Source organism: Bos javanicus, chromosome 17, assembly GCF_032452875.1.
Source record: "Bos javanicus breed banteng chromosome 17, ARS-OSU_banteng_1.0, whole genome shotgun sequence".
NCBI lineage: Eukaryota > Metazoa > Chordata > Mammalia > Artiodactyla > Bovidae > Bos > Bos javanicus.
In genome coordinates, this window is record NC_083884.1 from 60,862,255 (window position 1) to 60,889,583 (window position 27,329).

The 27,329-nt window shown below is 46.6% G+C and overlaps 1 protein-coding gene across 1 annotated transcript in view; it reads left to right on the forward strand.

Moving 5' to 3' along the window:
• Positions 1-26,328, forward strand: part of TBX5 (T-box transcription factor 5) — a 49,937-nt gene extending 23,609 nt beyond the window's left edge. The window contains exons 8-9 of the mRNA XM_061384915.1: positions 14,272-14,498; positions 25,502-26,328. Of these exons, the coding sequence (XP_061240899.1) occupies positions 14,272-14,498; positions 25,502-26,079 (805 nt within the window). The 3' untranslated portion in view covers positions 26,080-26,328. The remainder of the gene's footprint in view (positions 1-14,271; positions 14,499-25,501) is intronic.
• Positions 26,329-27,329: the final 1,001 nt, after the last annotated feature.

A 27,329-nucleotide genomic window follows, 5' to 3' on the forward strand; every position in this document is an offset into this window, starting at 1 on the left:
GCTGTGCTGCACTGCATTTGGGATCTTGGTTTTGTGACCAGGGGTTGAACTCATGCCCACAAAACACAGAATCTTAACCCCTGGACCGCCTGGGAAGTCCTCAAGACTAAGTTTGAAGGAAGGAAGGGAAGAAGGAAAAGAAAGAAGGAGGGAGGGAGAAGGGAAGGCAAGCTAAGGCTGGTTGTTTAGAGAAAATATTCATTGTGACCCCATGGACTGTAGCCTGCCAGGCTCCTCTGCCCATGGAATTTTCCAGGCAAGAATACTGGTGTGGATTGCCATTTCCTTCTCCAGGGGATCTTCCCATGAACTAAATAGCAGAAGAGGTGATAGGAAGATTTGGCCAACGTTGTCAAGGTGATATGCAAATCACAGAAATTCGGGAGATGCACCTAAATGCTCACCCTAGTGAGAAAGCGTGGGCACTTCACTGTCAAAGCTGAATGAGAACTTCCTGGGAGTCAAAGGTCCCGGTGGGGCCAAGGACAGGGGCCACTGAGTGCAGGGAGGTGCTTTTATCGAGAGGATGGGAGTCAGGTTTTGTGGGATGAATGGGAGTTTTTCTTTTTGCTAGCTCTTGTTTTTTAATTTTTTAAACTCTATTTTATTTTCAGCTGTGACAGGTCTTAGTTGCTGCACATAGGATCTTCATTGCGGCATGCAGGCTTCCCTCTGGTTGAGGTGCTCAGGCTTAGTTGCTCCGAGACATGTGGGGATCTTAGTTCCCCTCCCAGGAATCGAACCCACATCTCCTGCATTGGAAGGTGGATTCTTAACCACTGGACCACCAGGGAACTCCCTAGGGTTTTTTTTTTGGCTGAGCTGAGTGGCTTGTGGGATCTTAGTTCGCCTACCAGGGGTTGAACCCACATCTCCTGCATTGGAAGGTGGATTCTTAACCAGTGGACCACCAGGGAAGTCCTGGTGAATGGGATTTGAATCTGTTGAGAGGAAGGGCTTTCTGGGTTGGATCAGAGGAGTGTGCAGGGATCTACCCGTCTGGGGCTCTGGAGGAGGCATCAGACTCTAAAGATCTCTGAAAGTCAGCTGCCGTGGCACTGTGACAGGGAACAGTGTCCCTAGAAGCGTGGGATTCTAGTGGTAGAAGGGACCCTGGGAGGCAGTGTCTGGTTTAACCTTCCTGCTTTTGCAAAAAAGAAAACTGCAGCCTGGAGACTCATTTGTTTTTATTTTTTTAATTAATTTATTTTAATTGGAGGCTAATTACAATATTGTAGTGGTTTTTGCCATACATTGACGTGAATCAGCCATGCGTGTACATATGTCTCCCATCCTGAACCCCCCTCCCAGAGACTCATTTATTTATTCAGTTTTGGATCTGTTGCTTTCTTCTTCAGCGGACACCCATTCTTTCAGGGCTTACTCTGTGCCAGGTCCTGAGGATGCAAAGGTGAATCCATGCACCGAGGGGCAGGGTTCACTGATGCTAAAGCAGGCTCTCGAGCTGGGGTCCTGGCTAGTACACTGATGAGCCCTGGGGCTCCCCTAGCTCTATCTCCTCATCTGTAAAAGGAAGATAATTATAGCACCTACCTCCGGGGCTGTTGCATGGATGAGGTGAGGTAATATGGGTGTCCTAATTACTATTGCTATGCAATGAATGATTCCATTCCTAAATTTCCCATCTACTAGCTTCGAAACCCTGGGCTCTGAGCTGGCTCATTATCGCTGCATGAGACTCTGAATCCAGGACAGCCAGAGCTCCAGCACTTCGCTTCCAACACCTCTGCGCCCACGCAAGGGGGAGGACGTACAAGCAGCCTCGGTCCTCCCATGAGGAGCTCAGAGACCATCACAGTGCTCCAGATTTTGTCCACTTAACAACCTACTCCCGCTCAGGAATGCTCCCTAAATGCTGCTTAGGGCGGAAAAGCCAGGCATCGCTCGTTGTCACTGTGCCCAAAGAGAAGCCGGAAATCCCCAGGGAGGCACTTGGGTTTAGCTCAGGGTTTGGGGGTTGGGAAGGATGCCTCTGGACAGGTGTGATTGCTGTCAGGTTTTGGTGGGGACGGCTGCAGGTATCTGACGGCCAGACAAGGCTGGGTGTTCAAGATGGCACACCCCCACGACTGCAGTTAACGCTGGCTTTTGGCTGGGAGCCCATCTGGGTGGTCCCCTGGAGCGTGTGCATGTGGCCCATCCAGCATGGACTCCCTCCATGGTGGCGAACTGTCCTTGGACAATCTTGAGAGGGCCTTTGCTCACTACACCTTGGGAGCCTGTTGCATCTCTTCTGCTACTTGCTGTTGGTTGAACAAGACTCACTAATGGGCTCAGATTCCAGGAGAGCCAGGGATCCTCCCTCTAGACAGAAGGAAGTCAGAGAGTGTGCCTGGGTGATTTAACACTGCCCCAGCTTGCCTAGGAACGCCTGACACTATCCCTGGGTTGGAGTGACCCTGGATCATGTCAGGAGGAGATGGGATCCATTCCCTCTTGAAGTCTGAGGCCAGGTTGACACCCAGTAAAGGTGCAGATACCTGGCAGTGAGCATCTTCACGATAGAAGGAATCACCTGTCTGCCCCGGCAGGCTACACCTGGTCTTTCTGTAAAGACAAACCTCAGAATAGGAACAGGCAGCAGCAAAGTGCTTCCTTGGGCACTGCTTGCTTTAATTCACACAGTGTGGCTGTGACTCATGCCTGGCCTTTCTGGCATACGAGCATTTGTGGAGCATGATGGGGAGACTGGCAGCGCCCAGCGGTGGCAGCTTCAGAGCTCTTCATGGGAGAATTGAGGTTGTCTCTTCCTCAGTCTTCTCGTGGACTGCCGATGCCTTGGCAGGAAGTAATCTCCAGAGCCAGGGTCCCTGGAGTCTCTGGTTAGCCTGTAAAGACTGATACCAAAGTTCCAATATTTTGGCCACCTGATGTGAAGAGCCGACTCATTGGAAAAGACCCTTATGCTGGGAAAGATTGAGGGCAGGAGGAGAAGGGGGCGACAGAGGATGAGATGCTTGGATAGCATCATCGACTCAATGGACATGAGTTTGAGCAAACTCTGGGAGATAGTGAAGGACAGGGAAGCCTGGTGTGCTGCAGTCCATGGGGTCACAAAGAGTTGGACACGACTGAGCGACTGGAAAAGAACAGCAACCAGAGAGCAGATAGGAGAGCCAGGAGTCCAGGTTGTCCCAGGTAGAGCAAATAGGTTTTGTCAGCCCCAGGCTAGGGGCATCTCTGTCCACCCACTTAAGAAACAGACCATTGTCCCCTGACTCTGCAGGGTAGGTCACCTCCTCCTCATCCACCTTATCTAAGACCCCTTTGGAAAATCCAATTAAAGCAAGAACTCTGAAAAACTCACAATATATAAATAGAAGAAAAAATGTCAAGCAATTTTGAGGAATTTATAGGGTCTGGGATCCTTAAAAGCTTAAAATCCAGGACTTTCCCTGGTGATCCAGGGGCTAAGATTCTGTGATCCCAGTGCAGGGGGCCGGAGTTTGATCCCTGGTTGGGAAACTAGATCCCGAGTACTGCAACTAAGACCCGGCACAGCCAAATAAATAAACAAATATTAAAAAAAATTTTTTTTAAACCTTTTTAAAAAAGGTTAAAATCCTTGCACTGGAGCCATCCCTTCTTTTCCAGCAACCACCCCCCGCCCCCACCCCTGCCTTCCTAATTTTAAATGACTATTCAGCTCCTAACTTCAAATGGTTATTTTTCAAAAAGAAGGCTCAGCGCTCTTGTATTCTCATGCTTGTGGTTAAAGCTGATATGCTTAGTCACTCAGTCGTGTCTGACTCTTTGCGACCCCATGGACTATAGCCTGCCAGGCTCCTCTGTCCATGGGGATTCTCTAGGCAGGAATACTGGAATGGGTTGCCATGCCCTCCTCCAGGGGATCTTTCCAACTCAGGGATCGAACTTGGGTCTCTGATGTCTCCTGCATTGGCAGGCAGGTTCTTTACTGTCTGAGCCACCAGGGAAACCCATGGGGATGTCCAGTTAATGAGATGTGATCTCCAGGACAGCGAACATTCTGGAGGTGACATTAACTCCTCACTCCTTGCTGTACTTTTGGCTATGCCTGTGGCTTCTCCCAGGAAAGTGTGAATTTATGTAAAACAAGAAGGCTCTTTATGTTTGGGAGGCCAAGCCAGCCTAAGTTGTAAGTGGAGGTTTGTTCCGAGAGGTCTCACCTTGGTCCTGGTTGTCCATCATTCATCTGCAGCCCCACACCCAGCTCTCTGCTCCCCCAGTGAACCTGCTCTTCAGGGACAGTGTCTGAGGGCAAATCGCCCGTAAGCATTGTTTCTCAAACTTTTGGCAGACATCACAATTAGCTGGGGGTGGGGAGGCTGGTGAAAAAAGCAGGTTTCTGGGTCTCACCCTTAGAGGTTCTGAATCAGTGGCTCTCGGGAGAAGGTACAAAACTGTCCTTTATCAAGTTATTTGATGGAGGGGTCCCCTGGTCAGACCTGGATAATTTCTTGGCCCTACAAAATGAGCAAAGACGTGCAGAAAATAACGTGTGACCTTACCTTCTGGAAACGGAGCTCATGGGCTGGGCTGTTTTATAAAAAGGAACCCGTTTCTCTACTTGGTGGCCAACTTTGGCTGAACATTGGAAATCCCGAGAGTGTGTCCAATGTTGTATTATGAAAAATGTAAGACATATAGAAAACATGGAAGAATTGCATGGAGACCACCCATATACCCACTGATTTGGTTCTGTAATTAATATTTTGCTATATATTTGCTCTATCACACATCTGTCCACTGATGTATCTCTCCATCCACCAATCCATCTATTTATCTTTTCATCCATCAATGCATACATACATTTATCCATCCACCAATCTACCTTTTCACCAATCCATCCATCCATCCATCTACCATCTTATTTTTTTAAATTTCTATCTTATTTTTTTTCTCAATAATAGAACTATTTTATTAAACATATGAACACACTTATTTTGTACAACACGCATTTCTTTCTTTCCTCTGCTGCAGGAAGCCAGGCTCTAGAACCCCATGTTTATAAAAACACACTTTGGCAGCTACTATGGCAAGGTGAAAAAAGTGCAATTCCGAAAGTAACAACACAACCAAAGTGGGGAACAAAAAAGGCAGAGCTGAGTGGGCCCAGCGCTGCTCATCTTCTCTCAAGAGGCAACAATTTAAGAACAGAAACTCTTGAGCGTTATTTAAGCAGTACTGCCCAACTCTCTTGGTAGCATCTCTCTTTCAATTCCATTTATCTTGATGTTGTAACTAACTAATCTGTTACTTCTTTAAGAAATTCTGCCCTGGTTTATATCCTTTTCAGTGGCCCATATCCCTTTGAGCTTCAAAAACACACAAGTTGCTCAGTCGTGTCCGACTCTTTGCGACCCCACGGATTGTAGCCCACCAGGCTCCTCCGTCCGTGGGATTTTCCAGGCATGAATACTAGAGTGGGTTTCCGTTTCCTTCTCCATAAATTTACTTTTTAATTTGGAATAAAACTGCTTTACGTTGTTTGTGTTGGTTTCTGCCATACAGCAATGCAAACTGGCCATAATTATACATATATCACCTCCCTCTTGAGCATCCCTCCCCTTCCCCATTTTTTTGGATGTATTTCACACTCAGTTGCATTTGTGAGTACCTTTCATCCTTGTATACTTCAGTAGGCATGCCATTAACACGGATTCAATTTTTGTTCATGATTCTGTTTCAGGTAAAGTCTACATACCATGAAATGCACAGATCTTAAGTACACCATTCACTTCTTGACAAATGCATATACCTGTGAAACCCAAGTCCTTATCATAATATAAAACATTCCTTCACCCAGAGAGTTCCCTCATGCCCCTTCCCAGTTATTCCTCTTCTACCTCCCCACCAGAAACAATTAATATTGTGATTTTTTAAAAAACTGTCAGGTTTGTCTGTTATAGAATTTTATATAAAGGAAACCATATACTATTTACCCTTTGCATAAGGCTTTTTTCTCCTGGGGAGAACTAGAGATCCTGGGACCCCTTTTGAGTAGCAGATGCAAGTATGGACTTATCCTTAGAAAAACTGACAAGCTCTAATGCTCTGGTATTTGGGATGGCATGGGGAGTGGAATTCATAAATCAGGTGAAGCCTTTGCAAGGTAAGAATGTTTGCTTCAAAATATAATCACGTGGTGTATAAGCTGGGGTTTATGGAGCAATGTGTCTCCAATATATGCTAAGCCTTTCTAAGCATTGTATCGTTTGACCACCCAAGAAGGGGATGATTCTGACTATTCCCATTTTATAGACAAGAGACTGAGGCTCAGAGAAGGGAAGAACTTAGCCAGCCCCGCAGTGGCCAAATTGGTGGCTGTGTACCATCAAAGGCAGGCACATCTGTACAACCTGACTTCAGAGTCACAACTCAAAATGAGCACCCTAATATGAAGTTATGCAGAGATTTACTATGGGAACCCCAAGGTCGCCCACCAAAGTCGTCATGATGCTGGGTGCTCTTGGCCAGCGAGGGTGTTGTCTTTGAGTTTCTTTCTTTTTTCTTGGTCACGCCGTATGGCATGCGGGATCTTAGTTCCCTGACCGGGGATTGAACCCATGCCCTTTGAAACGGAAGCTCAGAGTCTTAATCACTGGACCGCCAGGGAAGTCCCAACCTTTGAGATTCTTGGTGCTGCTCACATCAGACAGCCCTGTTAGAATCAATGGTGGGAATTCATGTCACTTCTTCGTGCCCCCCTGGTCTGCCCAGTGAGATGGAGCAGCTAGAATTCACAGTGCTTTTCTCCACCTCCCTGGTGGGGTGAGACCTGAGTCATAAAATGGTCGCGAAGCACTTTGTAGATGAGAATGATGGGAGTGATTATTATTTGCTGAGCTAAAATCCCGCTTGGGGTGAACTGCCCCCATCCCTTGAGGGTCCATACACGTTAGATCGGAATCATTTCCCCAAGCGTATCAGAAAGTTAATAAATCGGGAAGGCTCTTGTGGGATGTGGGGAGTGTCCTCTTTTCATTCTGATCGCAGATTAAAGTGCTTGTGAGAGGAGGAATTTGCTTGCAAGAACAGATTTTACAGTCTCCAGCCTTGCCCTTGTGCACTGCTTTAGTGGTTGGAGAAAGGCTGCCAGAAACTGAGTAAGCATCGCCAGGGGAAAACAACAACAGAAACTCACCCCCTCCTCAGCACCCCAGCACCCCTGCCACCTGCTCCCGTGAAAAGGCCAATTCAGTCGGCTGCAGTGGAAAACATTCTCGGGGCCTTTCGTTAGCTGGCGGCCGGCTGCGATGCCGTTTGGCTGTGGATTTCAATATTCCCTTGTAACGTTTTACAACCCAGAGCCGGCGACAATGGCGTCATTCATTGCATCCGCTCACGTGGAACAGAATGTGAGAGAGTGGTGGAGCCGGGAGAAGCTGGTTGGTGGCCCTGGTACCCAGGGTAAACTGGGGTTGTCGGGTCCCTGTATCCAGGCTGGGCAGATCGTGTCTGTGTCAGCCAGTGCAGTGGGATTTGACTTTTGGTAAAGCAGGAATGATGGACAGTTGGATCGGTAGAGGTTGATGTTACCTGATAAAACCAATACCTAACTCTAGTACCCTCAAAGATGCTCTGTGTGACAGAAGTGTCATGTTGCCCTAGCAGTGATGGGAAGGCAACGATTGCCTATTATCAAGTGTAAGTTGGGAAAAGTTTTGGAATAGCACTGACCCCGGGTGCAGCTCAGCTTTACCTCTTCTTAGCTAGGTGTTCTGGGACCTCTCTGAGTCTCATTTATTTTCTTTGTCTCCAAAGTAAATGTCATCATACGGATGAAATGGGATTCTTGCCAGGATCAAATGAGGGAAAGCATATAAGTCAACCACTGCAGTGGCTGGAGAGCTGCCCCCATGACTCAGTGGTAAAGAATCCGCCTGCAATGCAGGAGACCTGTGTTTAATCCCTGGGTTGGGAAGAGCCCCTGGAGAAGGGAATGGCAAGCCACCCCAGTATTCTTGCCTGGAGAATCCCCATGGACAGAGGAGCCTGGTGGATTACAGTCCATAGGGTTGCAAGAGAGTCAGACGTGACTGAGTGATTAAAAAACAACAGCCGTGGCTGGAACAGTAGGATGCACAAAAAAACAATGTAAATGATAAGGAGGAAGATGAGGATGAGGAAGGTAGTGGTGATGGTGAGAATGGTCATGCTGATAATGATGATGTTGGTGAAAACAATAGCCCCCAGTTGCTATTCTCTTCCCAGACCCATGAGGGCTTTTCAGCTGTCCTTTTAATTCTCTGCTGCCTGTATTCTTGAATGATGCTGCCTGTACACTTGAATGATGTAGAGGAAAATAGGTCATCTTCTCCTCATGGGGACTTTAGAGGCTTTTGCTGTGTTGCTACTCACGAGTTCCTTTGATTCGTGCATTGATGAGCCCAGGAAAAATGATCCTGGGAATTTCCTGGTGGTCCAGTGGTTAGGACTCTGTGCTTTCACTGTTGAGGACCCGGGTTCAATCCCTGGTTGGGGAACTAAGATCCCACAAGCCACGTGGCATGGTCAGAAAAAGAGAAATGATCCCAAATGGTGTTTATTGGGACCCTTTTCTTCTCTTTGTCTCTGTTACTCTATCCTGACTGAGAAGTCACTCCACTCTTCTATGCCTCGATTTTGACACCTGCCAGGTGGATTTGGGGATGTTGTATTGCAGACACCAGGGGAGACATGCGTGGTTGATGGTGGGGCTGATGTTTCAAGCTCCTGAGAGAGAAACATACTGAGAGGGACAAGTGGTTATTGAGATAATATGCCTTTCCCACTTCTGTGAGTATTAGTAATCAAAAACAGGATTTGGCTTTTCCAGAGGGTAATTTTGCAATCTGGCAGTGCCGGAAGGGAGAATTCCACGGAGTCCATTGATACATTCTCTTGTAAATTCCCTCAGCCAACATTTTTTAAGAGTTATTTTCTTTAATTAAAAAAAAAAACAAACCATCCCCATTAAGAATATCAAACTAAAAAGAGACTTCTCCTTCCCTATTGGATCTCTGACAGCCTAGTACTCAAACTAAGCAAGATTTAAATTGAATTGCTAGCAAGATTTGCAACTTTTTTGTTTTATTATTATAATGATTTTTCTTCTTCTTCTTTTTTTTTTCCATTACGTAGCTTCAGCTGCCAAGCGAGAACTATAAAGCTAATTTCATTCCTTTCAGCCTCCTGGCCCCAGGGGGAGAGTCTGAGCAGTGGAGCTGCTCAGTATGGCTCCAGCTTTGGTTCTGAAATGACACAGTCCACAGGAAGGCTGGGCTAGGAAACCCCAGGGTGTCATGAGTGTGTCTGTAACCTCACGGAAACTTGGCAGACACTCTGTTGTCCCGTCTGGTCACTCTGACGTGGTTTGTGATGACAAACAAAGGCAGGGGCCCAGAGTGGGAGATTGTCACACCCCTGAGAGGTGGGTGAAATGAAAGAGGAGTCTTAGGCTCCAAACCCCTGCACCCCTAAAAGCATATTATGTTTTAAAAATGGAAAGAGGTCAGTAGGAAATTGTCTAGAAGTAACTTGGAGACAGTTGGGTTAGAATTCTGGTGGTGTCTCTTTCTAGCTCTGGGACCCTGGGCAAGTTATTTCATCTCCCTGGGCCTCGGTTTTCTAATCTGTAAAATGGGGATAAGAGCAGTCCCCACTTCAGAGGGTCACAGAGAGGATGAAGGGGGTGAATGCAGCGTCCTTCAAAATGTGCTAAGCGTTGTGCTCTTTGTACGTGGTATAATTTCAGGTGTACTTTTAAACATTTCAAATAGGTAAGTGTTTTTATTTTAATTGCATTAGAGGACCTTGCACCACAAACCCTTTAATGTCATGGCTGTTATTACTCGGAGTAAGGCAAAGCTCATTTAGGCAAATAATTCATTTAAAAACGGAGTAAGGTGAAGAATGGTTGGTTCACAGCAAACATCATAGCTAAGTTCAGGATTTCCTGATTCGTATATCTTCTACAGAGGGATTCTTACCCTGGTTGGGGCCCTGGGCTCCTCTGGCAGTCTGGGGAAGCTCAGGGATCCCATCTCAGAAGAATCTGATTAAATGTGTAAAATAAGATGCATTGATTGCCAAGGAAGCCCATTATATTAACACAGAGTGATCAAACTCTTTTCTAAATGGCGACATAGTAACATATGCACTTCATAAATGTCTTAAGTAATGGGGACCTAGTAGCAGATTGAAAATAACTGTAATTTTGAAGTCATCATGAGCGTAAGTGGTATCTGGAGACCTGTACAGCTGCAGCAAGATGGGAAGTTATTTTGTTTCTGTTGATGACAGTCGCTAGGGCTGCTAACTCAACTGTGGCTTGATGCCGACACCCGTTACAGAAAGAGATACTGAATTCCAATTCAGGATTACTGAAAATAAAGACATCATCTTGAAAATCCAAGTTTACACCCATGAGTTTTTCCCCAAAGTTGAGACCTCCATGTTCAGGAGACAGGCTTATGGCACGGCTCCCTCCCGAGAAATTTTATGAGCTGGAAGCGCGAGTCATCTTGTAACGGCGGTCATGACAGCTTCTACTATGTGCCAGACATTTTCTAGAGTATGTTATTGGATAATTTCAACGATCTTGAGAGATAACTGATGCTCAGAGAGATGGACTGTCTTGTCTAAGATCACACAGCTGTTAAGATGGTAGGTCTGATACAGAATGCACTTTTGCCTGAGTCTAATATCTTTTTTCTTCCCACTATACCCTGATTCTTAGATACTCAAATAAAAATCAGAGTTCAGTGAGTGGGTTATCAGGGAAGGGAAGGTGTCTGGGGGACTCAGGGCTGGCTGCTGTGGTTTCTTCAGATCATCTCTTTATTTCCCCATTTTGCAGGTGACGCTTAGCTAGGTGACCTGCTTTATCCTAGCTCACTGAGTTGGCAAGGATATTGGACCAGGAGTGCTACAGGCTCAGTGGGGTGGAGGACCCAACGGAAGGTATTGCGTGAAAAATGGACATTTCAGGACTTTCCTGGTGGTCCAGTGGTTAAGATCCTGTGCTCCCATTGCAGGGGGCAAAACTTCGATCCCTGGTTGGGGAACTAAGATCCCACATGCTGCGGGGCCAAAAAAAAAAAAAAAAAAAAAAGGACAAGGAAGCACTTTTTTTAAATGTTAAAAAAAAATTAGAAGGGACATTTCCCCAGAAGTAGCAGCTTTTCTGGATCCACAGATGACAAGATCAGATTCAAATCCTTTTCTGTCCTCCTCACTCCCAGGGACCTCTCTTGGGAGAAATGTGGGGGAAGCTTTGAATATCTTCTACTTCATTTTCATTTTGCTTTCCAACCAAGGAAGATCTTCCCCTGTGAATTTCACCTCTGTTTCCATTGCCTTTTGTTGCCCGAGGTGGTGTGGAGGGTGGGGGACGTGGGAGGACGAATGGAGAACCTGGAGGGTCACATGTTGTCGTCCAGGAGACTGCAAGCACTTCTTTTATCTTGCGTGTATCCCTCCTAGACTAGTCCTCCTGCTCTGCTGTAATTAAAATTATATTAATAGTTTATATAGTATTCTATTAACAATTAGTAATAATTATTATTTTCAACACGGAAATATTCATCTAAACTTCATAAATGGTGGTGGTGGTTTAGTCACTAAGTCATGTCTGACTCTTGTGACCCCATGGACTGTAGCCTGCCAGGCTCCTCGTCCATGGGATTCTCCAGGCAACAATACTGGAGTGGGTTGCCATTTCTTTCTCCAGAAACCTCATAAATGCTCACTGTAAAAAGAATCAAACAATGCAGATGTGCAAAAAGTAACATTTAGTAGCTCAGTCGTGTCCAACTCTTTTACAACGCTATGGACTGTAGCCCGCCAGGCTTCTCTGTCCAGGGATTTCCTAGGCAAGAATACTGGAATGGGTTGCCATTTCCTTCTCCAGGGAGTCTTCCCGACCCAGGGATGGAACCCGAGTCTCCTGCATTGGCAGGTGGGTTCTTTACCACTGAGCCATGAGGAAAGCCTGTGTAAAAGTAATAAGTTGATCTAAAAGTTCTCCCATAACCCCAGCTTCTGGAGGGACCATGTTATATCCTACCTCTTTGACTTTGTTTATCTTGCACAGATTTATGAATTTATTCATAAACAGGCTTCTCATTATTTTCAAAGGTTGCATGAATATTCCACCATCTAGCTCTGTCAGAGTTGACTCAGCCATTAATGAGGACATTTAGACTGTTTCCAGTTTCTTCCCTTTGTTCTGGAGAAGGAAATGGCAACCCACTCCAGTCTTCTTGCCCAGAGAATACAGTGGGCAGAGGAGCCTGGACAGGCTGCAGTCCACGGGGTCGCAAAGAGTCAGACGTGACCAAGCAAGTGAATACTTGCACTTTCATAGACCATGCAGTGGAGAAAAATCCTCATACTTAAACCTTCTTAGGAAAATCCATAGTAATGGGATTGCTCGGTCCACCTTATTAAAAATTTCAAAAATGAACGCCGTCAGGAATTCCCTGGTGATCAGATGGTTAGAACTCAGTGATTTCACTCCCATGGCCCTGGGTTGACTCCCTGGTCTGGGAACTAAGATCCTGCAAGTTGCGTGGTATGGCCAAAAAAATAAAAAATAAAAAACCAAAGAGTGATATCATATTGCTTTCCAGAAAAGATGGGCTGATCACCTTATCCACGCTGTACTAGTTACTGTCCTGAGCAAGATATCCTTTCTGATCCCAAACACTGGCAACCCTCTTCCCTTAGTGGATGTGAGAACGTTATGGGTTGGACTATTCTCTTCTTTAACACCCTGGACATTTCTGTCAGTTATTCCTTTTACCTTTGAGCTTCTCTGCAAATTCTCACTCAGTCCCTCTTTCACTCACCTGGTTTCCTTTGGGGCTCTTGGTGATACTCAGCTCCACTTTCCTCCTTTCCAGGGCAGGTTTCTGTTGAATTGCCTGAGCTCTTATGAAGACAAAATAGGAATACCTGAAAGCTAAAGGGAAGGGAATGTGGGGGGACCTATCATAAAAGTGTGAGGGACCAGGAATTTCCCTGGTGGTCCAGTGGTGAAGAATCCACCTGCCAATGCAGGAGACACGGGTTTGATCCCTGGTCTGGGAGAATCCGACATGCCGTGGAGCAGCTAAGCCCATGTGCCACAACTACTGAAGCCCACGCACCTGGAGCCCATCCTCTGCAGCCAGAGAAGCCACTGTGATGAGAAGCCCGTGCACCGTAACCAAAGAGTAGTCCCCGCTCGCTGCAGCTAGGGAAAGCCGATGCAGCAACGAAGACCCGGCACAGCCGGTAGATGAATAAATAAAAATAATGAAAAAGAGAGTATGAGGGACCAGATTTTGAGCGCCTTGGTAGAGGCTGTCCATATGGCATTGTATGCTGAGGTTTAGAAAGGCTGTGGTCCATATGGCATTGTACACTGAGGTTTAGAAAGGCTGTGGTCCAGTGGTGGAGATGAGACCCGACTCTGGACCTGCCTCTCCTTAGATCCCAGGCTCTGTTCTCTATCTTCTCTGTCCTCTTTCTTTTCCTCTTCCTGCCCCCCTCCCCCACACTGTGTCTCCAAAACTGTGACAGTCCTGCTGACGGCTGTCATTTGTTGTGACAAACGCCACTGTAAGGCTTTCACATGTATTAACTCATTTCTTCTCTCAACAATCCTTTGAACCTAGATTTTGTTTATTATCCCTTTTTTACAGGTGGGGAACCAAGGGACAGAGAGGTGAAGTATTTTCAGAGGCAACAAGTACAGCAACTTAAAAGGAAATTCTAAGGCACAGGCAGCAAACTCTTCAGATTGGGGTGACCTGGATTTTTCTGTGACTACCCTAGATGGTCAGCTGCCATTCTTGATTAATGTTAGGGAAAGACCACAGCCCCATTTTAAAGATGGAGACCAAGAAGTTAAGTCTTAGTGACTTCTCAGCTCTTTAGCATTTGAATTAGGGAATGCAAAGACGTCTAGAATAGGGTGAATATTTCAACTGACATGTCTTTGTTGATTTTTAGGAGGAATTCTGAACTGGGGGTGCTCATTTACCTTTTGGCATATGTATAGAGCTGTTCGTGAACCAACTTGCCTAATGTGTAAGACGTGAAAAGATGGTGACCAAACGTATATGTCCATGACATAGGATGCACTTGAGCATAACCGTATCTCTCCATTCATCAAAGATCCCTTTGTTTCTTATTCTGTGATTATTTTCCCCAGTGGATTCTTTGACCCTGTGGTTCAGACAATGAAAAGGTCTCTATCATGCCACTGATCGATGTCATTTTGTATCTTCTCTCTTTCAGTAAAGAATATCCTGTGGTTCCCAGGAGCACAGTGAGACAGAAAGTGGCCTCCAACCACAGTCCTTTCAGTAGTGAGCCTCGAGCTCTGTCCGCCTCATCCAACTTGGGGTCCCAGTACCAGTGTGAGAATGGCGTGTCTGGCCCCTCCCAGGACCTCCTGCCCCCACCCAACCCGTACCCGCTGCCCCAGGAGCACAGCCAAATTTACCATTGCACCAAGAGGAAAGGTGAGTGCGAACGTGTTGCCCACCTGGCCACTTTCTTTTCTTCTTCTTTCCCTTGAAGAAAGGAAATCCACCTAACTACATGTATATTTATTTTTAAAATGTAAGCAGTGCACTGAGAGACTGAGAGAATGTAAAAGAGTCAAACCATTCTGGTACAGCAAAAGACTCCTTTGACACATCTCTGCCAAGTTCTAGCCCCTTCCTTGAGGAAAGCTTATTTGAAATGTTCAGACGCATTTATTTATTTACACTTGCACGTACACACAAATACAGAATTTTGCTTTTACTTTTAATTGTTGATATCATACTGTACCTATTTTGCAACTTGTATTTCTTAAAATTTTAGAATATATTGTATTTTTTTAACTTTTTATTTTATATAGGAATATAGTTAATGAAAGGGCTTCCCTGGTAGCTCAGCTGGTAAAGAATCCACCTGCAGTGCGGGAGACCAGGCTTCAATTCCTGGGTCGAGAAGATCTGCTGGAGAAGGGATAGGCTACCCACTCCAGTATTCTTGGGCTTCCCTGGTGACTCAGCTGGTAAAGAATCTGCCTGCAGTGTGAGAGACCTGGGTTCAGTTCCTCATTTGAGAAGATCCCCTGGAGGAGGGAAAGGCTACACACTCCAATATTCTGGCCTGGAGAATTCCATGGACTGTATAGTCCATGGGATCGCAGAGTCGGACACAACTGAATGATTTTCACTTTCATAGTTAATGAACAATGTTGTGTTGGTTTAAGGTGTACAGTAGAGTGAATCAGTCATACATATACATGTTTTGATTCTTTTTTAAATTCTTTTCCTATTTAGGTTGTTACATAATATTGTGTAGAGCTCCCTGTGCTCTACAGTAGCATACACTGTAGATGTCTTTTCATGACCCTAGAACAGCCTCATTCTTTTTAGCTGCTGAAAAGGAAATATTACCCCAAAAGGATAAAGCCAAGTTTATGTTTTCAAGGGTAGTCAGGGAGTATGCTTTCAGAGTCTTGGTTGTATTATAAGCCTATAACTTACACTCCAGGGAACCTCCTTGGAATTTGATGTGCTGTTTAGTCCTTGGGCAAGGTTTTTCCCAAGTGAATTCTGAGCTCTTCTTTCTTTTCCAGATCAATACCAAAAAAAAAAAAAAAAAAAAGACAGAGAGGGAGAAAAGAAAATCATGATAGATTTTGCCTCCTGTGCATCCCCTCTTTAAATCTCCTAGGCTGTTATCTGAGACATCTCATCATTTCCTTTGCCTAATGAGAAATGGATGACTTCTTCCTAAGCTATCTGAGTCCAGAGGGGAAGTTAAGGCAGGAAATTTCGGGTGGCACATTTTCCAAGGCAGAATCGAAGGTGTGGATGTGGGCAGTGGGGCCAGGGAAACAGATTTGAGTCTCAACTCTGCCACCAACTTCCTGGATGACCTCAGGCAGGTGTCCTAGCCTCTCCGGGCATCAGTTTCTCACTTTGTAAATGGTGCTAAGTTCCTGAAAGCAGTTGGTGCTTGGTGAGCACCCCATGGGTGGCAGCGAAGTGAATCCCAGGAGGAAGTAAAGAGACAGCTGCTCATTTAGGTGAAGGTTTGGGAAGACAGACATAAGGGGAGGGGACTGTGCAACCTCCTGCCTACACCTGTGATTTTCAGAGTCAGACTAGTGAGATAAATCTGACCTTTGCCATTTTCACATGTTTATGATTAGGGGAAAGTTACTTATTCAGTGCCTCTAATCCTCACAACAGACCTCTGTAGATTGCAGCCCACAATTGGACCTGTCTCCTTGGCTTGGTGTGAGGAGGCTATGAAATCAGCGCTAGGTTGACTTAATAAACCAGCTCTGTTTTGCTCCAGACGGTCCATGGTCCCATCATCAGAGTGCTCCCTGTTGGATCTCAAAGCCCCATCAGCCAACACGACGCCTTTCAAAGTCCAGTTGTGCCTGGACCTTCTTTTTTGACCTGAGAAAAGGAACACAGTTTGGCTATTTGACATTTACCAAAGTCACGTTTTGAAAGAGGGAAGAGCTGTCATGGGTCCAAACATGGGGCTGGGGAGCTGACCCGGTGAGACCAGGCTTTGCAGACTTACCTGAAGCCCATCCAGACTCTTGGATCTGGAAGGCCTGAGCAGCATCAGCCCATCAGACCCCCTGGCCCGACTCCCAGCACGCCCGCTGCTGGATGGGCTGGAGCCCAGATGCCTGCAATATGCCTCTTCAGGCACAATCAGGGGTTAAGAATGTCCTGTAGAGCATAGATCCCGGTGCAGAGATGCTGTTTCATATTATATTTCAGGGAGCCCTGCCGAGGTTCCAGGCTACAACCTTTTCAGGAACATTATTAAGTAGGCACTGTTATATAAACCCATTTTACAAATAGGGAACCCGAGGGAAAATTGTGAGCTGATAGTTGTTTTTTTTTCTTTTAATTAATTAATTTATTTTAATTGGAGGCTAATTACTTTACAGTATTGTAGTGGTTTTTGCCATACATTGACATGAATCAGCCATGGGTGTACATGTGTCCCCATCCTGAACCCCCCACCCACCTCCCTCCCCACCCCATCCCTCAGGGTTGTCCCAGTGCACTGGCTTTGAGCGCCCTGTTTCATGCATCGAGCTTGGACTGGTGATCTATTTCACATATGGTAATATACATGTTTCAATGCTATTCTCTCAAATCATCCCACCCTTGCTTTCTCCCACAGAGTCCAAAAGTCTGTTCTTTATATCTGTGTCTCTTTTGCGGTCTAGCATATAGGGTGATGGTTACCATCTTTCTAAATTCCATATATATGCGTTAATATACTGTATTAGTGTTTTTCTTTCTGACTTACTTCATTGATGTTCTTTTTTTTAAAGCTACTTTTAAAAATATTTTATTTATTTTTATTTACTTATTTATTTTGGCTGCATTGGGTCTTCGTTGCTGCGTGTGGGCTGCTCTCTAGCTGCGGCGCTTGGGCTTCTCATTGCAGTGGCTTCTCTTGTTGGGGAGCACAGGCTCTAGGGAGCGCGGGTTTCTGTATATGCAGCATGTGGGCTCAGTGGTTGTGGCTCCCAGGCTCTAGAGCACAGGCTCAGTTGCCCTGCGGCATGTGGAATCTTCCCAGACCAGGGATCGAACCTGTGACCCCTGCATTGGCAGGCAGACTCTCAACCTCTGGACCACCAGGGAAGTCCGAACTGATGGTTCTTAAAGGCAGAGTTTGAACCCACGCCTGGCCTGCAGACTCTGCCTGGACTGTGAACCATCACCGTACCTGTCTCTATTACCTTTGCTTATGAGCTGCAGTCTCCAAATTTCATCGTCTCACTAGAGATCTGCTCTTGAGATTGGGTCCTATTTGCTGATGAAGAGCTCACAGGTTTGAATTAAAGAGTTCTTTCAATTAAATTGATGCCAGACCTAGTTACAAAGAATCAGGGTGCTGTTTTAGGTTCGATATTGATAGCAGCATCCTTGGAAATGCACTCCTGGAGGATACAGGAGGAAGGCTTTGAATGCAAGGCTGTGAACCTCTTTGGGTGATGGGAGTGGTTGTCCTGCACGTGGTGCTTTGCTGGGATCCTTGCGTGAGCTTGGAATCGACTTGAGGTGGCCCCCAGGAAAGCTGGAGTTGGTGGCTGGTCCACTGCAGTCTCCCCCAGCAGCTGATACTTCCCAGCAGCATGATGGTGGGTAACTTGCTTCAGCTTTCTGAGCCTCAGCCAGCTTTTCTGCAGAATAGGGGAGGACAGTAGCGCTTACGCTGCAGGGTTGTCATGAGATGAAATGAGATAATCCCGGTGATGCACTTGAGAACCTGGTACCTATAAGTCCTCTACTGAAGGTGAGCTCACAGCTGCCCTGACTGGGAAATGCACACCGTTTCAAGCAGTTCAGACATTACTATGACTTGTTACTGACTTGTTTGATGGCAGTGGAAATCCAATGCTATGGAGATACACAAAGTGCTAACAGAAAGCAAAGTGGGGGACTTCCCTGGTGGCCCAGTGGTTGAGAATCCACACTTCCAATGCAGGGGACGTGAGTTCAATCCCTGGTTGGGAAACTGAGATCCTGTATGCCACGGGGCAGCCGAATCTGGGCATCATGCTGTAACAAAGATCGGACACAGCCAAATAAATAAGTGTTTTTAAAAAGTTATTAAAGAAAAAACAGCCAAGTGGATTATTGGACTAGAGTGGGGTGTCAGGGAAGAATTTCAGCTGAGGTCTATGGAGAGTGGGTGTCATATATGAGATTGGGGAGCCAAGTAGGTGTCTAGGCATAGAGAAGAGCAGACCCTTGGAAAATGGGGAGGCCCCTCTCACTGGGGGAGTGGACATAAGGCCAGCATGGTTTGAAGACAGAACAGGGAAGAGTGATGGGAGAGAAGGCTGCTGAGGAAGGCAGGGAGCAGCACAATGCTAGCCCTTGTGAGCCACTTTGAAGGGTTCGGATTTTATCTTAACACTGATGGGTGGCCTTTGCAGGGGCTTGAATCCATGAGGGATGTGATTTTGGTTTTGTTTTGAGCCAGTCCCTTTGCTGTGATTGAACTGATGCCAGGGATGGTTCATAGGCTCCAAGGTGTGTGAGATGGTGATGGCTCAGACCAAGGAGTGTGGAGAAGAGCTGGAGATGTCAGAGGAGTCAGGACGTTGCGACTGGTTGCAGATAACAAGGTGAAGGATTGCCCCCTCTTTGACAGATGTTGACCCTGAGGCTCAGAGAGATGGAATAACTGGCACAGAGTCACCCAGCGAGTAAGCAGCTCCGGCCCCTGATTCATTCTGAGGTCTGTGCACTTGGGGTGCAGGGCTCATTTTACCTTTGCAGAAACCTCTGCCCCTCTTGCCTCCCTCCACCCAGAAAAGACAGCTCCTAGGGACAGAGAACATTCCAGCCAAGCTCCATCTGTCCTGCCTGCCTGCCTCGGAGACAACAAAAAGCAATTCATCATCAGCCTCCATTGTAAAGCGATAAGGAATCAGCCGAGGTTTCCTTCCAGTTTGGGACTCCCGTTAAGTGATAACTCCATGGGTGGCTTCTCTCCCACCCTGGCCCCTGCCTGCCCCACTATCTGACTTCCCCTCATTGTCTGTCTCCTTTCCAACCGGCCCAGGAGGCAGCCCCAGTGAAATGTCAAAGGACCAGGCCAGCCGGGGGGCCCCTTGTGTTTGGACCCAGCTGTCTCCAAACTATCTCTCCTGATGGGAGGAGCTAAAAAAGCTGGGAAAGTGTTTTATCAACGCCACTCAATCACATCCAGTTCACCCGGGCCTGGGAGACCACTTGTCTGTCTTTCTCTCTCCTTCCCACCCTGACAGCCCTCCCCAAGCACTGGAAACCAGAGGCGACCCAAATAAAGGTTTTAGCAAAGCCAGTTACTGCACTGGATACTGAGAAGGAAAGGGGAGTGAAATTGGGTACCGTTAAGGGCTTTGCATTTCCTCAGCCTCCTTGGTTTTTAGAGCAACCCCACACCCTTTCCTTCACTGGAGTCTCCCTGTAGTCTTTGAGTCACAGGAGATGCCTTCCACCCCTGTGGCAAATAGGAGGCAAATAGAGGAATAAGAGCTTGGGATAGATTCCCAAGGTTATATGGCTGATGAGTGGCCAATCCAGGCTGCAGTCATCAAATAAATATTAATGGCACACTTTATACCGGGCACTGTGCTGTATGCTGAAGATAAGGGGAGAGAGATGGCAAAGGTCTCTATTCCCAGGAAGCTTGTATTCTCACTGGGGGAGACTGATAGCAAGCAAGTCAGTACATCCCATGGCTTTGGATAGTGACTCACTGAGATTTGAACTGGAGTCTTTGATTCCCAGTCTTCCCACAGTACCATCCAAGTTCTTTTTACTTTAAGGTTAAGAGCTAACACCATGGGGACAAACACAAACATACCAATCCATCCATCCATCCAACTATCTATCCATCTGTCTGTCCATCCATACATCTGTTCATCCACCTACCCATCCATTCATCCATCTGTCCTTCCATCTATCTATCTGTCCATCCATCCATCCACCCATCCATCCATCTATCCACCCATCCATCTATTCATCCACGCATCCATCTATTCATCCATCTGTCCTTCCATCTATCTATCTGTCCATCCATCTGTCCATCCATCTATCCATCCATCCATCCATTCATTCATCCATCCAAAGAATCAAGGTTACCACCTGTTCATAGTCTCTGAACACAGTGGGTTTCTTGAAGGCTGAAAGGCTGGGGCCATCTATCAGAAAGAGCACTGTTCAGAGTCATAAGGCCTGAATTAGAGTTCTACTTCTGACTTGGCAAAGGTCACTCAGCTAAGGAGTGGCATTTTATCTCTCTGCGTCCAGTGTCTTTATCTGTGAAGACTCCCCCACAATCTTTCATCTGAATGAATTCCATCAGCAAGGGAAGTGACCTGTTTGGCAGTGGTGAAAATCTTTGCTCAATGGGATCAGAGATTTGAAATTAGCTTTATGAGTTTCCTAGCTCTGGAGTTCACCCAAATACCTTCCAGTATTGGAGGACCTTCACAGAGCCGTCTATCCAGTCTTCCAAGAGGGGAAAGAGAGTAGAATTGTATTACTTGGACAGATAAGATTGGAATACTTAGTTTAAATACAAGGAAAATAGAAACTAGACTGCACTATTATTATCTCAATTCCTACATGAAATTTATCTATCATCTTCATGTATAATGGGTTTCCCTGACTGCTCAGTGGTAAAGAATCTGCCTTTGATACAGGAGCCTCAGGAGACTCAGATTTGATCCCTGGGTTGGGAAGATCCCCTGGAGAAGGGAATGGCACCCCACTTCAGTATTCTTGCCTAGAGAATCCCACGGACAGAGGAGCCTGGTGGGCTACAGTCCATGAGGTCTCAAAGAGTTGGACACGACTGAAGTGACTTAGCACATTAGCACCCTGTGTATAATACAAACAAGATCTGAGATTTGAAGGTCTAGGGGTTTGCCCAAGGTTATGTATCCAGTGAGTCAAGAGACATAACTCAGTGCCCTAAAATCTGTATCCTGGCTTCATCATTAAAGCCATTTTATCCAGAATCAACAACATCCGGAAACATGCCAGGCACTAGGGTTTTTCACGATGTGGTGTGGTGATCGGTGGTAAGAATCAGGAAGAGCTTTACTGTTATCCAAGGGACTCAGCTGGGTTTTGGACATTTGAAGTGTAATTGACCACCCATATACAGCTTTCTGAAAGCAAGCTGTGGACTCATCTCATCAAGGACTTGACCTTTGACTGCAGCCCATTCCCCCAACTGTGGAAGATAAGCAGGACTCGGCTGGGACAGATGTATTTGCTGTTGATCAGTTATCAGGCTTCCAATAAAAAGATAGAAACCAAGCCATCACGAAAATAAACACAGAGATTACATCCCAAGCATTTATCGTGACCAGCGTGAAGTTTTGATCCTGGCTTTGGAATTTTGTTAGAGTATGATGAGGATCAAGAGAAACTGGAGAATGCTTAAGTCCTGTTTCCGTCAATAACCCAGCATCAAGTTTTTCTTAGGACTCTGCATCAGATCTTTGGAGTATTAAGCCTTGGAATGTGTAATTTTACAATTTTCAAAAATGTGGCTCTGGCCTTTTTCATATTATCCTTCCTTGTTTTACTTGTAACCAATCTGGAAGGGGATCAGAAACTTGGGACTGGTTAGTTTGCCTTTTTTTTTTCTCTTGCCAAGGGTACCCTGCAGCTGTACTTTCTATTATTGAAAAGGGGAACGCCCTGGTTAAATGGAAAACCCAAAGGTTATTATTCCAGCAACAATGGAAACATTCAGATTTATGGATCTGAGGGGTGGAGGGAAGGAAGAATGGAGGGAAGGAATTGAAGGAGGAGGTGGCCAGGACGAAAATAAATAAATAAATGGTGTGTAGCAGTGTCCTTAAGATGCCCCCAAAATGCTGGGTTGAAAAGTGAAAAATATGGACCCTTGCTCATCTGGATGTCTTCAAACATCTGGATGGTTGAGATCATGTAGCTAGAACACCTGGAGGAAAGATGATTGCATTTTTCAATTTTTGGGGACCAGTGTTTGAGTATCCTATGGGTCCCAGATGTGTCCCAGAAAGTTTAGCTGAAAATAAGTGCTTGCTATTAGATGGGTACAACCTAGATGTGAAGATACACGTTTGGGGGGAGATTTCGGAGGTACCTGGGGGTATCACCTGGAGAATGATGAGAGTGGAGGTGTTGGGTGGAACCCACATCCAAGCTACCCTAGTTGGCATGGGCTCTTGGCTTATAGTCCAGTGCTGAGCCGTGGGACTTACTGGGGGGAGAAGACTGACTTGAAGATTTACCCCTAAGGACTACCTGCTCATCACAGTGTCAGCCTCCTGCTTTTGTAGGTCCTGCCCTCGTTCCCTTGCCCCTGGATGGGGGAGGATGGAGAGGGGCCAAGGATGTGCTCTGAGCAGGACCGCAGCAGTTGACCAGCGCCTGGTAGGGGCTTGGTGAGGGCTCAGTCAGTATTTGTTGGGAGGCTGAAGGAGTGGAATTGGATAGGAGAAATCTAGAGAGCTGGAGGCAAGGTGCGGTCGGCAAAGTGAATTAGTCATGTCTTTGATTCCAGCCTCCACTCCTTCCCAGCTGCATGGCCTTGAGCAGGTCACTTCTCTGAGCTTTGGTTTCTGCCTCTTAGAGCCGAGAATGAGAACAGCCACCTCGAGGAATGACGGTGAGATTGGAGTTAGGTCACTTAGTAGGTGTTCAATAAATTCTAGCTCTTATTTCCTTCCTTATTTAGTCCTATGTCCTGCCATCAACCATCATTGTGCTCACAGGTGTGGGAGTGTCCCAGGGTTTCACTTTTCTTCACACCCCAAACATGGCATATTTCCTTTTTTTTATATAGACTTTTTTTTTTAAGAGGCAAGTATGTTCTTTTATTGTAAAGTTTAGGCATGAAAGATAGAGTGGCTTACCCAGACCGTATCACCATTTGACAGCACAGCTGGGAAAAGACTCTGTTTTCTAAGTCTAGTTCTCAATTATTATCGGCATATTTCTTGGTGTTGTTCATTAGAAAGAGATCGGAAGTGAGGAAAGAAAAATCTCCAGCTTGGGGAGTAAAATCCCAGCCAAGGAATGAATCCGTGTGAGGTTTATGCCTCAGTAGAAACTCCCTAGGACTGCTTCCTCTGAAGGAAACACCTGGAGGTGTGTTATTACGGAGGGGGTCTGCCAGGACACAGGTGGTGTTACCCTGGCAACACGAGCTGCCCTGGGTGATGGATACAGGAGATTTCCATGCTCGATACTATTATGCCTGAGTTGCGCAGTGAGGTAAGTATTGCTGACTCTGATTTGAAGATGGTAAAAAGGAGTCCCAGAGATGGCAGATACCTTGGTAGTATCCCACCGATATTAAGTAAAAGGGCCAGAGTCAGGCTCATGCATGTCTAGGTTTTTTAACTGAGGTCTGCATCTTAGGGAGTCTTTGAGCCCCTTGAAGTTGTATGCATGGCTTTTGTCTATGCCTACAGTTCTCAAAATGTTGTCCTTCAGTGTTTTTTTCCTAGGAGAGAGCCCAACACTTTTGTTAGAACCCAAGGGGGTCGGTGACCCCAAAGTAGTTAAGGGAGACCCTCTTTCAGAGACAGAACTCTCTATCCGTTGCTCTCTCTTAGGGATTAATTAGTGCCCACAGGAGGGAAGTGACTTGCTTGGCGAGGAAACGGTGACACAGTAATTGTACTGTACCAATTACTGTGTCCATTACCAACTCCACCGATCCTAACTAGGCCCTTGTTCACATGAGATGTCAGGAAGGGGTTTGGGGATTCATTCCAGTTTCCATCCATGAATCTGTCTGTCCACTCACTGTTCCATCCATTCCAGAAGTATTTGCTGCATGTCTTAATGTCTAGCATGGATTGAAGAGCCCGGATTTTATCATCAAATTCCTAGGATGCTAATCCCAACTCCGCTGTTTATCAGCCATAGCGGACCATGGGCAAGATTTTTTTATTATTGTTGTCGTTCAGTCACTCAGTCATGTCTGACTCTTTGCGACTCCGTGTGGACTGAGCACACCAGGCTCCCCTGTCCTTCGCTATCTCCCGGAGTTGGCTCAGATTCATGTCCATCGAATCGGTGATGCCATCCAGCCATCTCATCTCCTGTCATCCCCTTCTCCTTACAGTCACTTTACAACGCCATGCTACTTTCTCCTGTACAGCAAAACGAATCAGCCTCACATATGCATGTATCCCCTCCTTTTTGGACTTCCTATGCAGGTCACCATGGTGCATCAGGCAGGTTTCTCAACCTCTGTGTGTCTCCTTTCTCTCGTCTGTAAGATGAGGATACTAAGAAAACACACCTCATGGGGTTGTTGAGATTAAATGGGTGACCTCATGAAGAGTACTCAGAACGGTGACAGACAGTAAGCCCTGTAGTGTTTTTATTGTTATGGTTGATGCTGTTGTTATTGTTATTAGGTATAAGCCCCAGGTTCTGGGAAGATAGTGGTGGGTGTTCCAGACCATATGTTGCCTTCCTGAAATTTACATGCTGGGGAGTAAGAGAATAATAATAATTGTCATTTATTGAACGTTTCCTTGTACCAAGCTCTGGACTAAGTACTTAAGCTATATTTTCCTATTTCTTTAGAGCTTCCCTTTCTAGTGCCATTATGACTCTTTCCATTTTATAGGTGAAGAAGCTGAGCTCAATCTCCCCAGCTTACTAGAAACTATACAAAGCATCTTCTATAACAATTGCATTAATGTTCTTCTGAGGGAATACACTGAAATTTATTTTTTAAAAAAGAAACTGGGCTCGGAAAGGTCAAACTGTTTGCCTAGGGCTCCGTACCCCAAAGTCTTAGCCGTGACAGGCCATCCCCTTAATGATCAGAACGGAGGTTGGAGCTAATCATCTCCCAGACTTAATCCTTCCATCCTTGGGCCAAATGGCTGTCTCAGCCTTGAGCTGTGGGGTGGCTGGTCCCTGGCCTCATGGGTGTCTGTCGTCCTGTCTTCCCACAGATGAAGAATGTTCCAGCACAGACCATCCCTATAAGAAGCCCTACATGGAGACATCACCTAGCGAGGAGGACCCCTTCTACCGTTCTGGCTACCCCCAGCAGCAGGGCCTGGGTGCCTCCTACCGGACAGAGTCAGCCCAGCGGCAGGCCTGCATGTACGCCAGCTCCGCGCCCCCCAGCGAGCCCGTGCCCAGCCTGGAGGACATTAGCTGCAACGCCTGGCCCAGTATGTCCTCATACAGCAGCTGCACAGTCACCACCGTGCAGCCCATGGACAGGCTACCCTATCAGCACTTCTCCGCCCACTTCACCTCGGGGCCCCTGGTCCCCCGGCTGGCCAGCATGGCCAACCACGGCTCCCCGCAGCTCGGAGAGGGAATGTTCCAGCACCAGACCTCCGTGGCCCACCAGCCTGTGGTCAGGCAGTGCGGGCCTCAGACTGGCCTCCAGTCCCCAGGCAGCCTTCAGGCGTCGGAGTTTCTGTACTCTCACGGTGTACCAAGGACCCTGTCCCCGCATCAGTACCACTCCGCCGTGCACGGAGTCGGCATGGTTCCAGAGTGGAATGACAACAGCTAAGGCCAGGCCTGCTCCTCTGCTGCCATTTCCAGAGGGAGGGGAGAGAGAGGGAGAGAGAGACAGCCACAGGGAGAACCCCACGGAAGAGATGTCTCATTTCACCCTGCATTCACGTCTGCACTTGAGAACTGCCCCTGCCCCCACACCCCCCACCCCGACACTGATGTAATCAGTCGCTTGAAACCACAATTCAAAAAATGTGACTTTGTTTTGTCTCAAAACTAAAAAACGACAAGAAGAGATGAGTCCCCGCCCTCCCCCGCCCCCCTCCACGACCACCACCCTCCTCGACCGGCCACAATCACACCACCTCCAGGATGCCCTCCCTGATTTCTTCTTTTGGACTCCAGAAAGTCCTGCCTCCTGGAGTGTTTGATCCTCATGCGTAGTTGGAGTCCTTCCCTGTCTTGGTGTTAATGTTGACGTTGTTATATAATAAATAATAATATATTTTTTTTCTTTCAATTTTCTTAATGGGACCCAGTCCCTTATTTGGGGGAGGTCTGAAGCAAGTATGTTTCAAGATATGTACTTGTGGGGTTCCCCTCAAATACTCCTCCAACCCCCCAAACCTAAATTGGCCACCCTCCCTCTTGACTAAGAAATTACCTACCTCTGCCAGGGATGTTTCTGCCAAGCTTCCCTGCGCCCCAGCTTCTCTCTGATCTTGGCCTCCCTTCCCCATCCTCACGGAGCCCAGGTTTGCCTCCTGCCCACCAGTGGGGTCAGGATAACGCCCGACTCCATCTGGCGTCCTATCTCACTCGGCCCTCCTGTCTCCGCGTCCTTCCCGCCCGCTGAAACGTGGCCTATACCTTCCCAACCGGAAATCTCGCTTTGAAAAACTTAAAAAGCCCCGGTTTACATGCGGGCAGAACTGTGATAAGGAAGGCGCAAGCTCTGTGCTGACAAGCGTTGTGAAAAAGCCAAAATAAATATTCGTCCTGATAACCAAAAAAAAAAAAAAACAACAACAACAAAGCCAGCCCCCAGCTTCCAAACCTCCATCACCGCCGCCGATGACCCAAACTGGATACAAAAGCACCACCACCATCCCTAAAGAAGAAGCCAGACTTATTCACTGAGGCGCGTTCTCCAAAGACATCACACCAGCAGCAAATGCAGACCCTAAACTGTGGTTACTGAAAGCAGAAAATGGTATTAAAAGAAAGTGTGTAAGTAAAACGTTATTGCAGGGTTCTTCAGATGTAATATTTTACTGGTACTATTTATTTATAAATAGGAGTTCT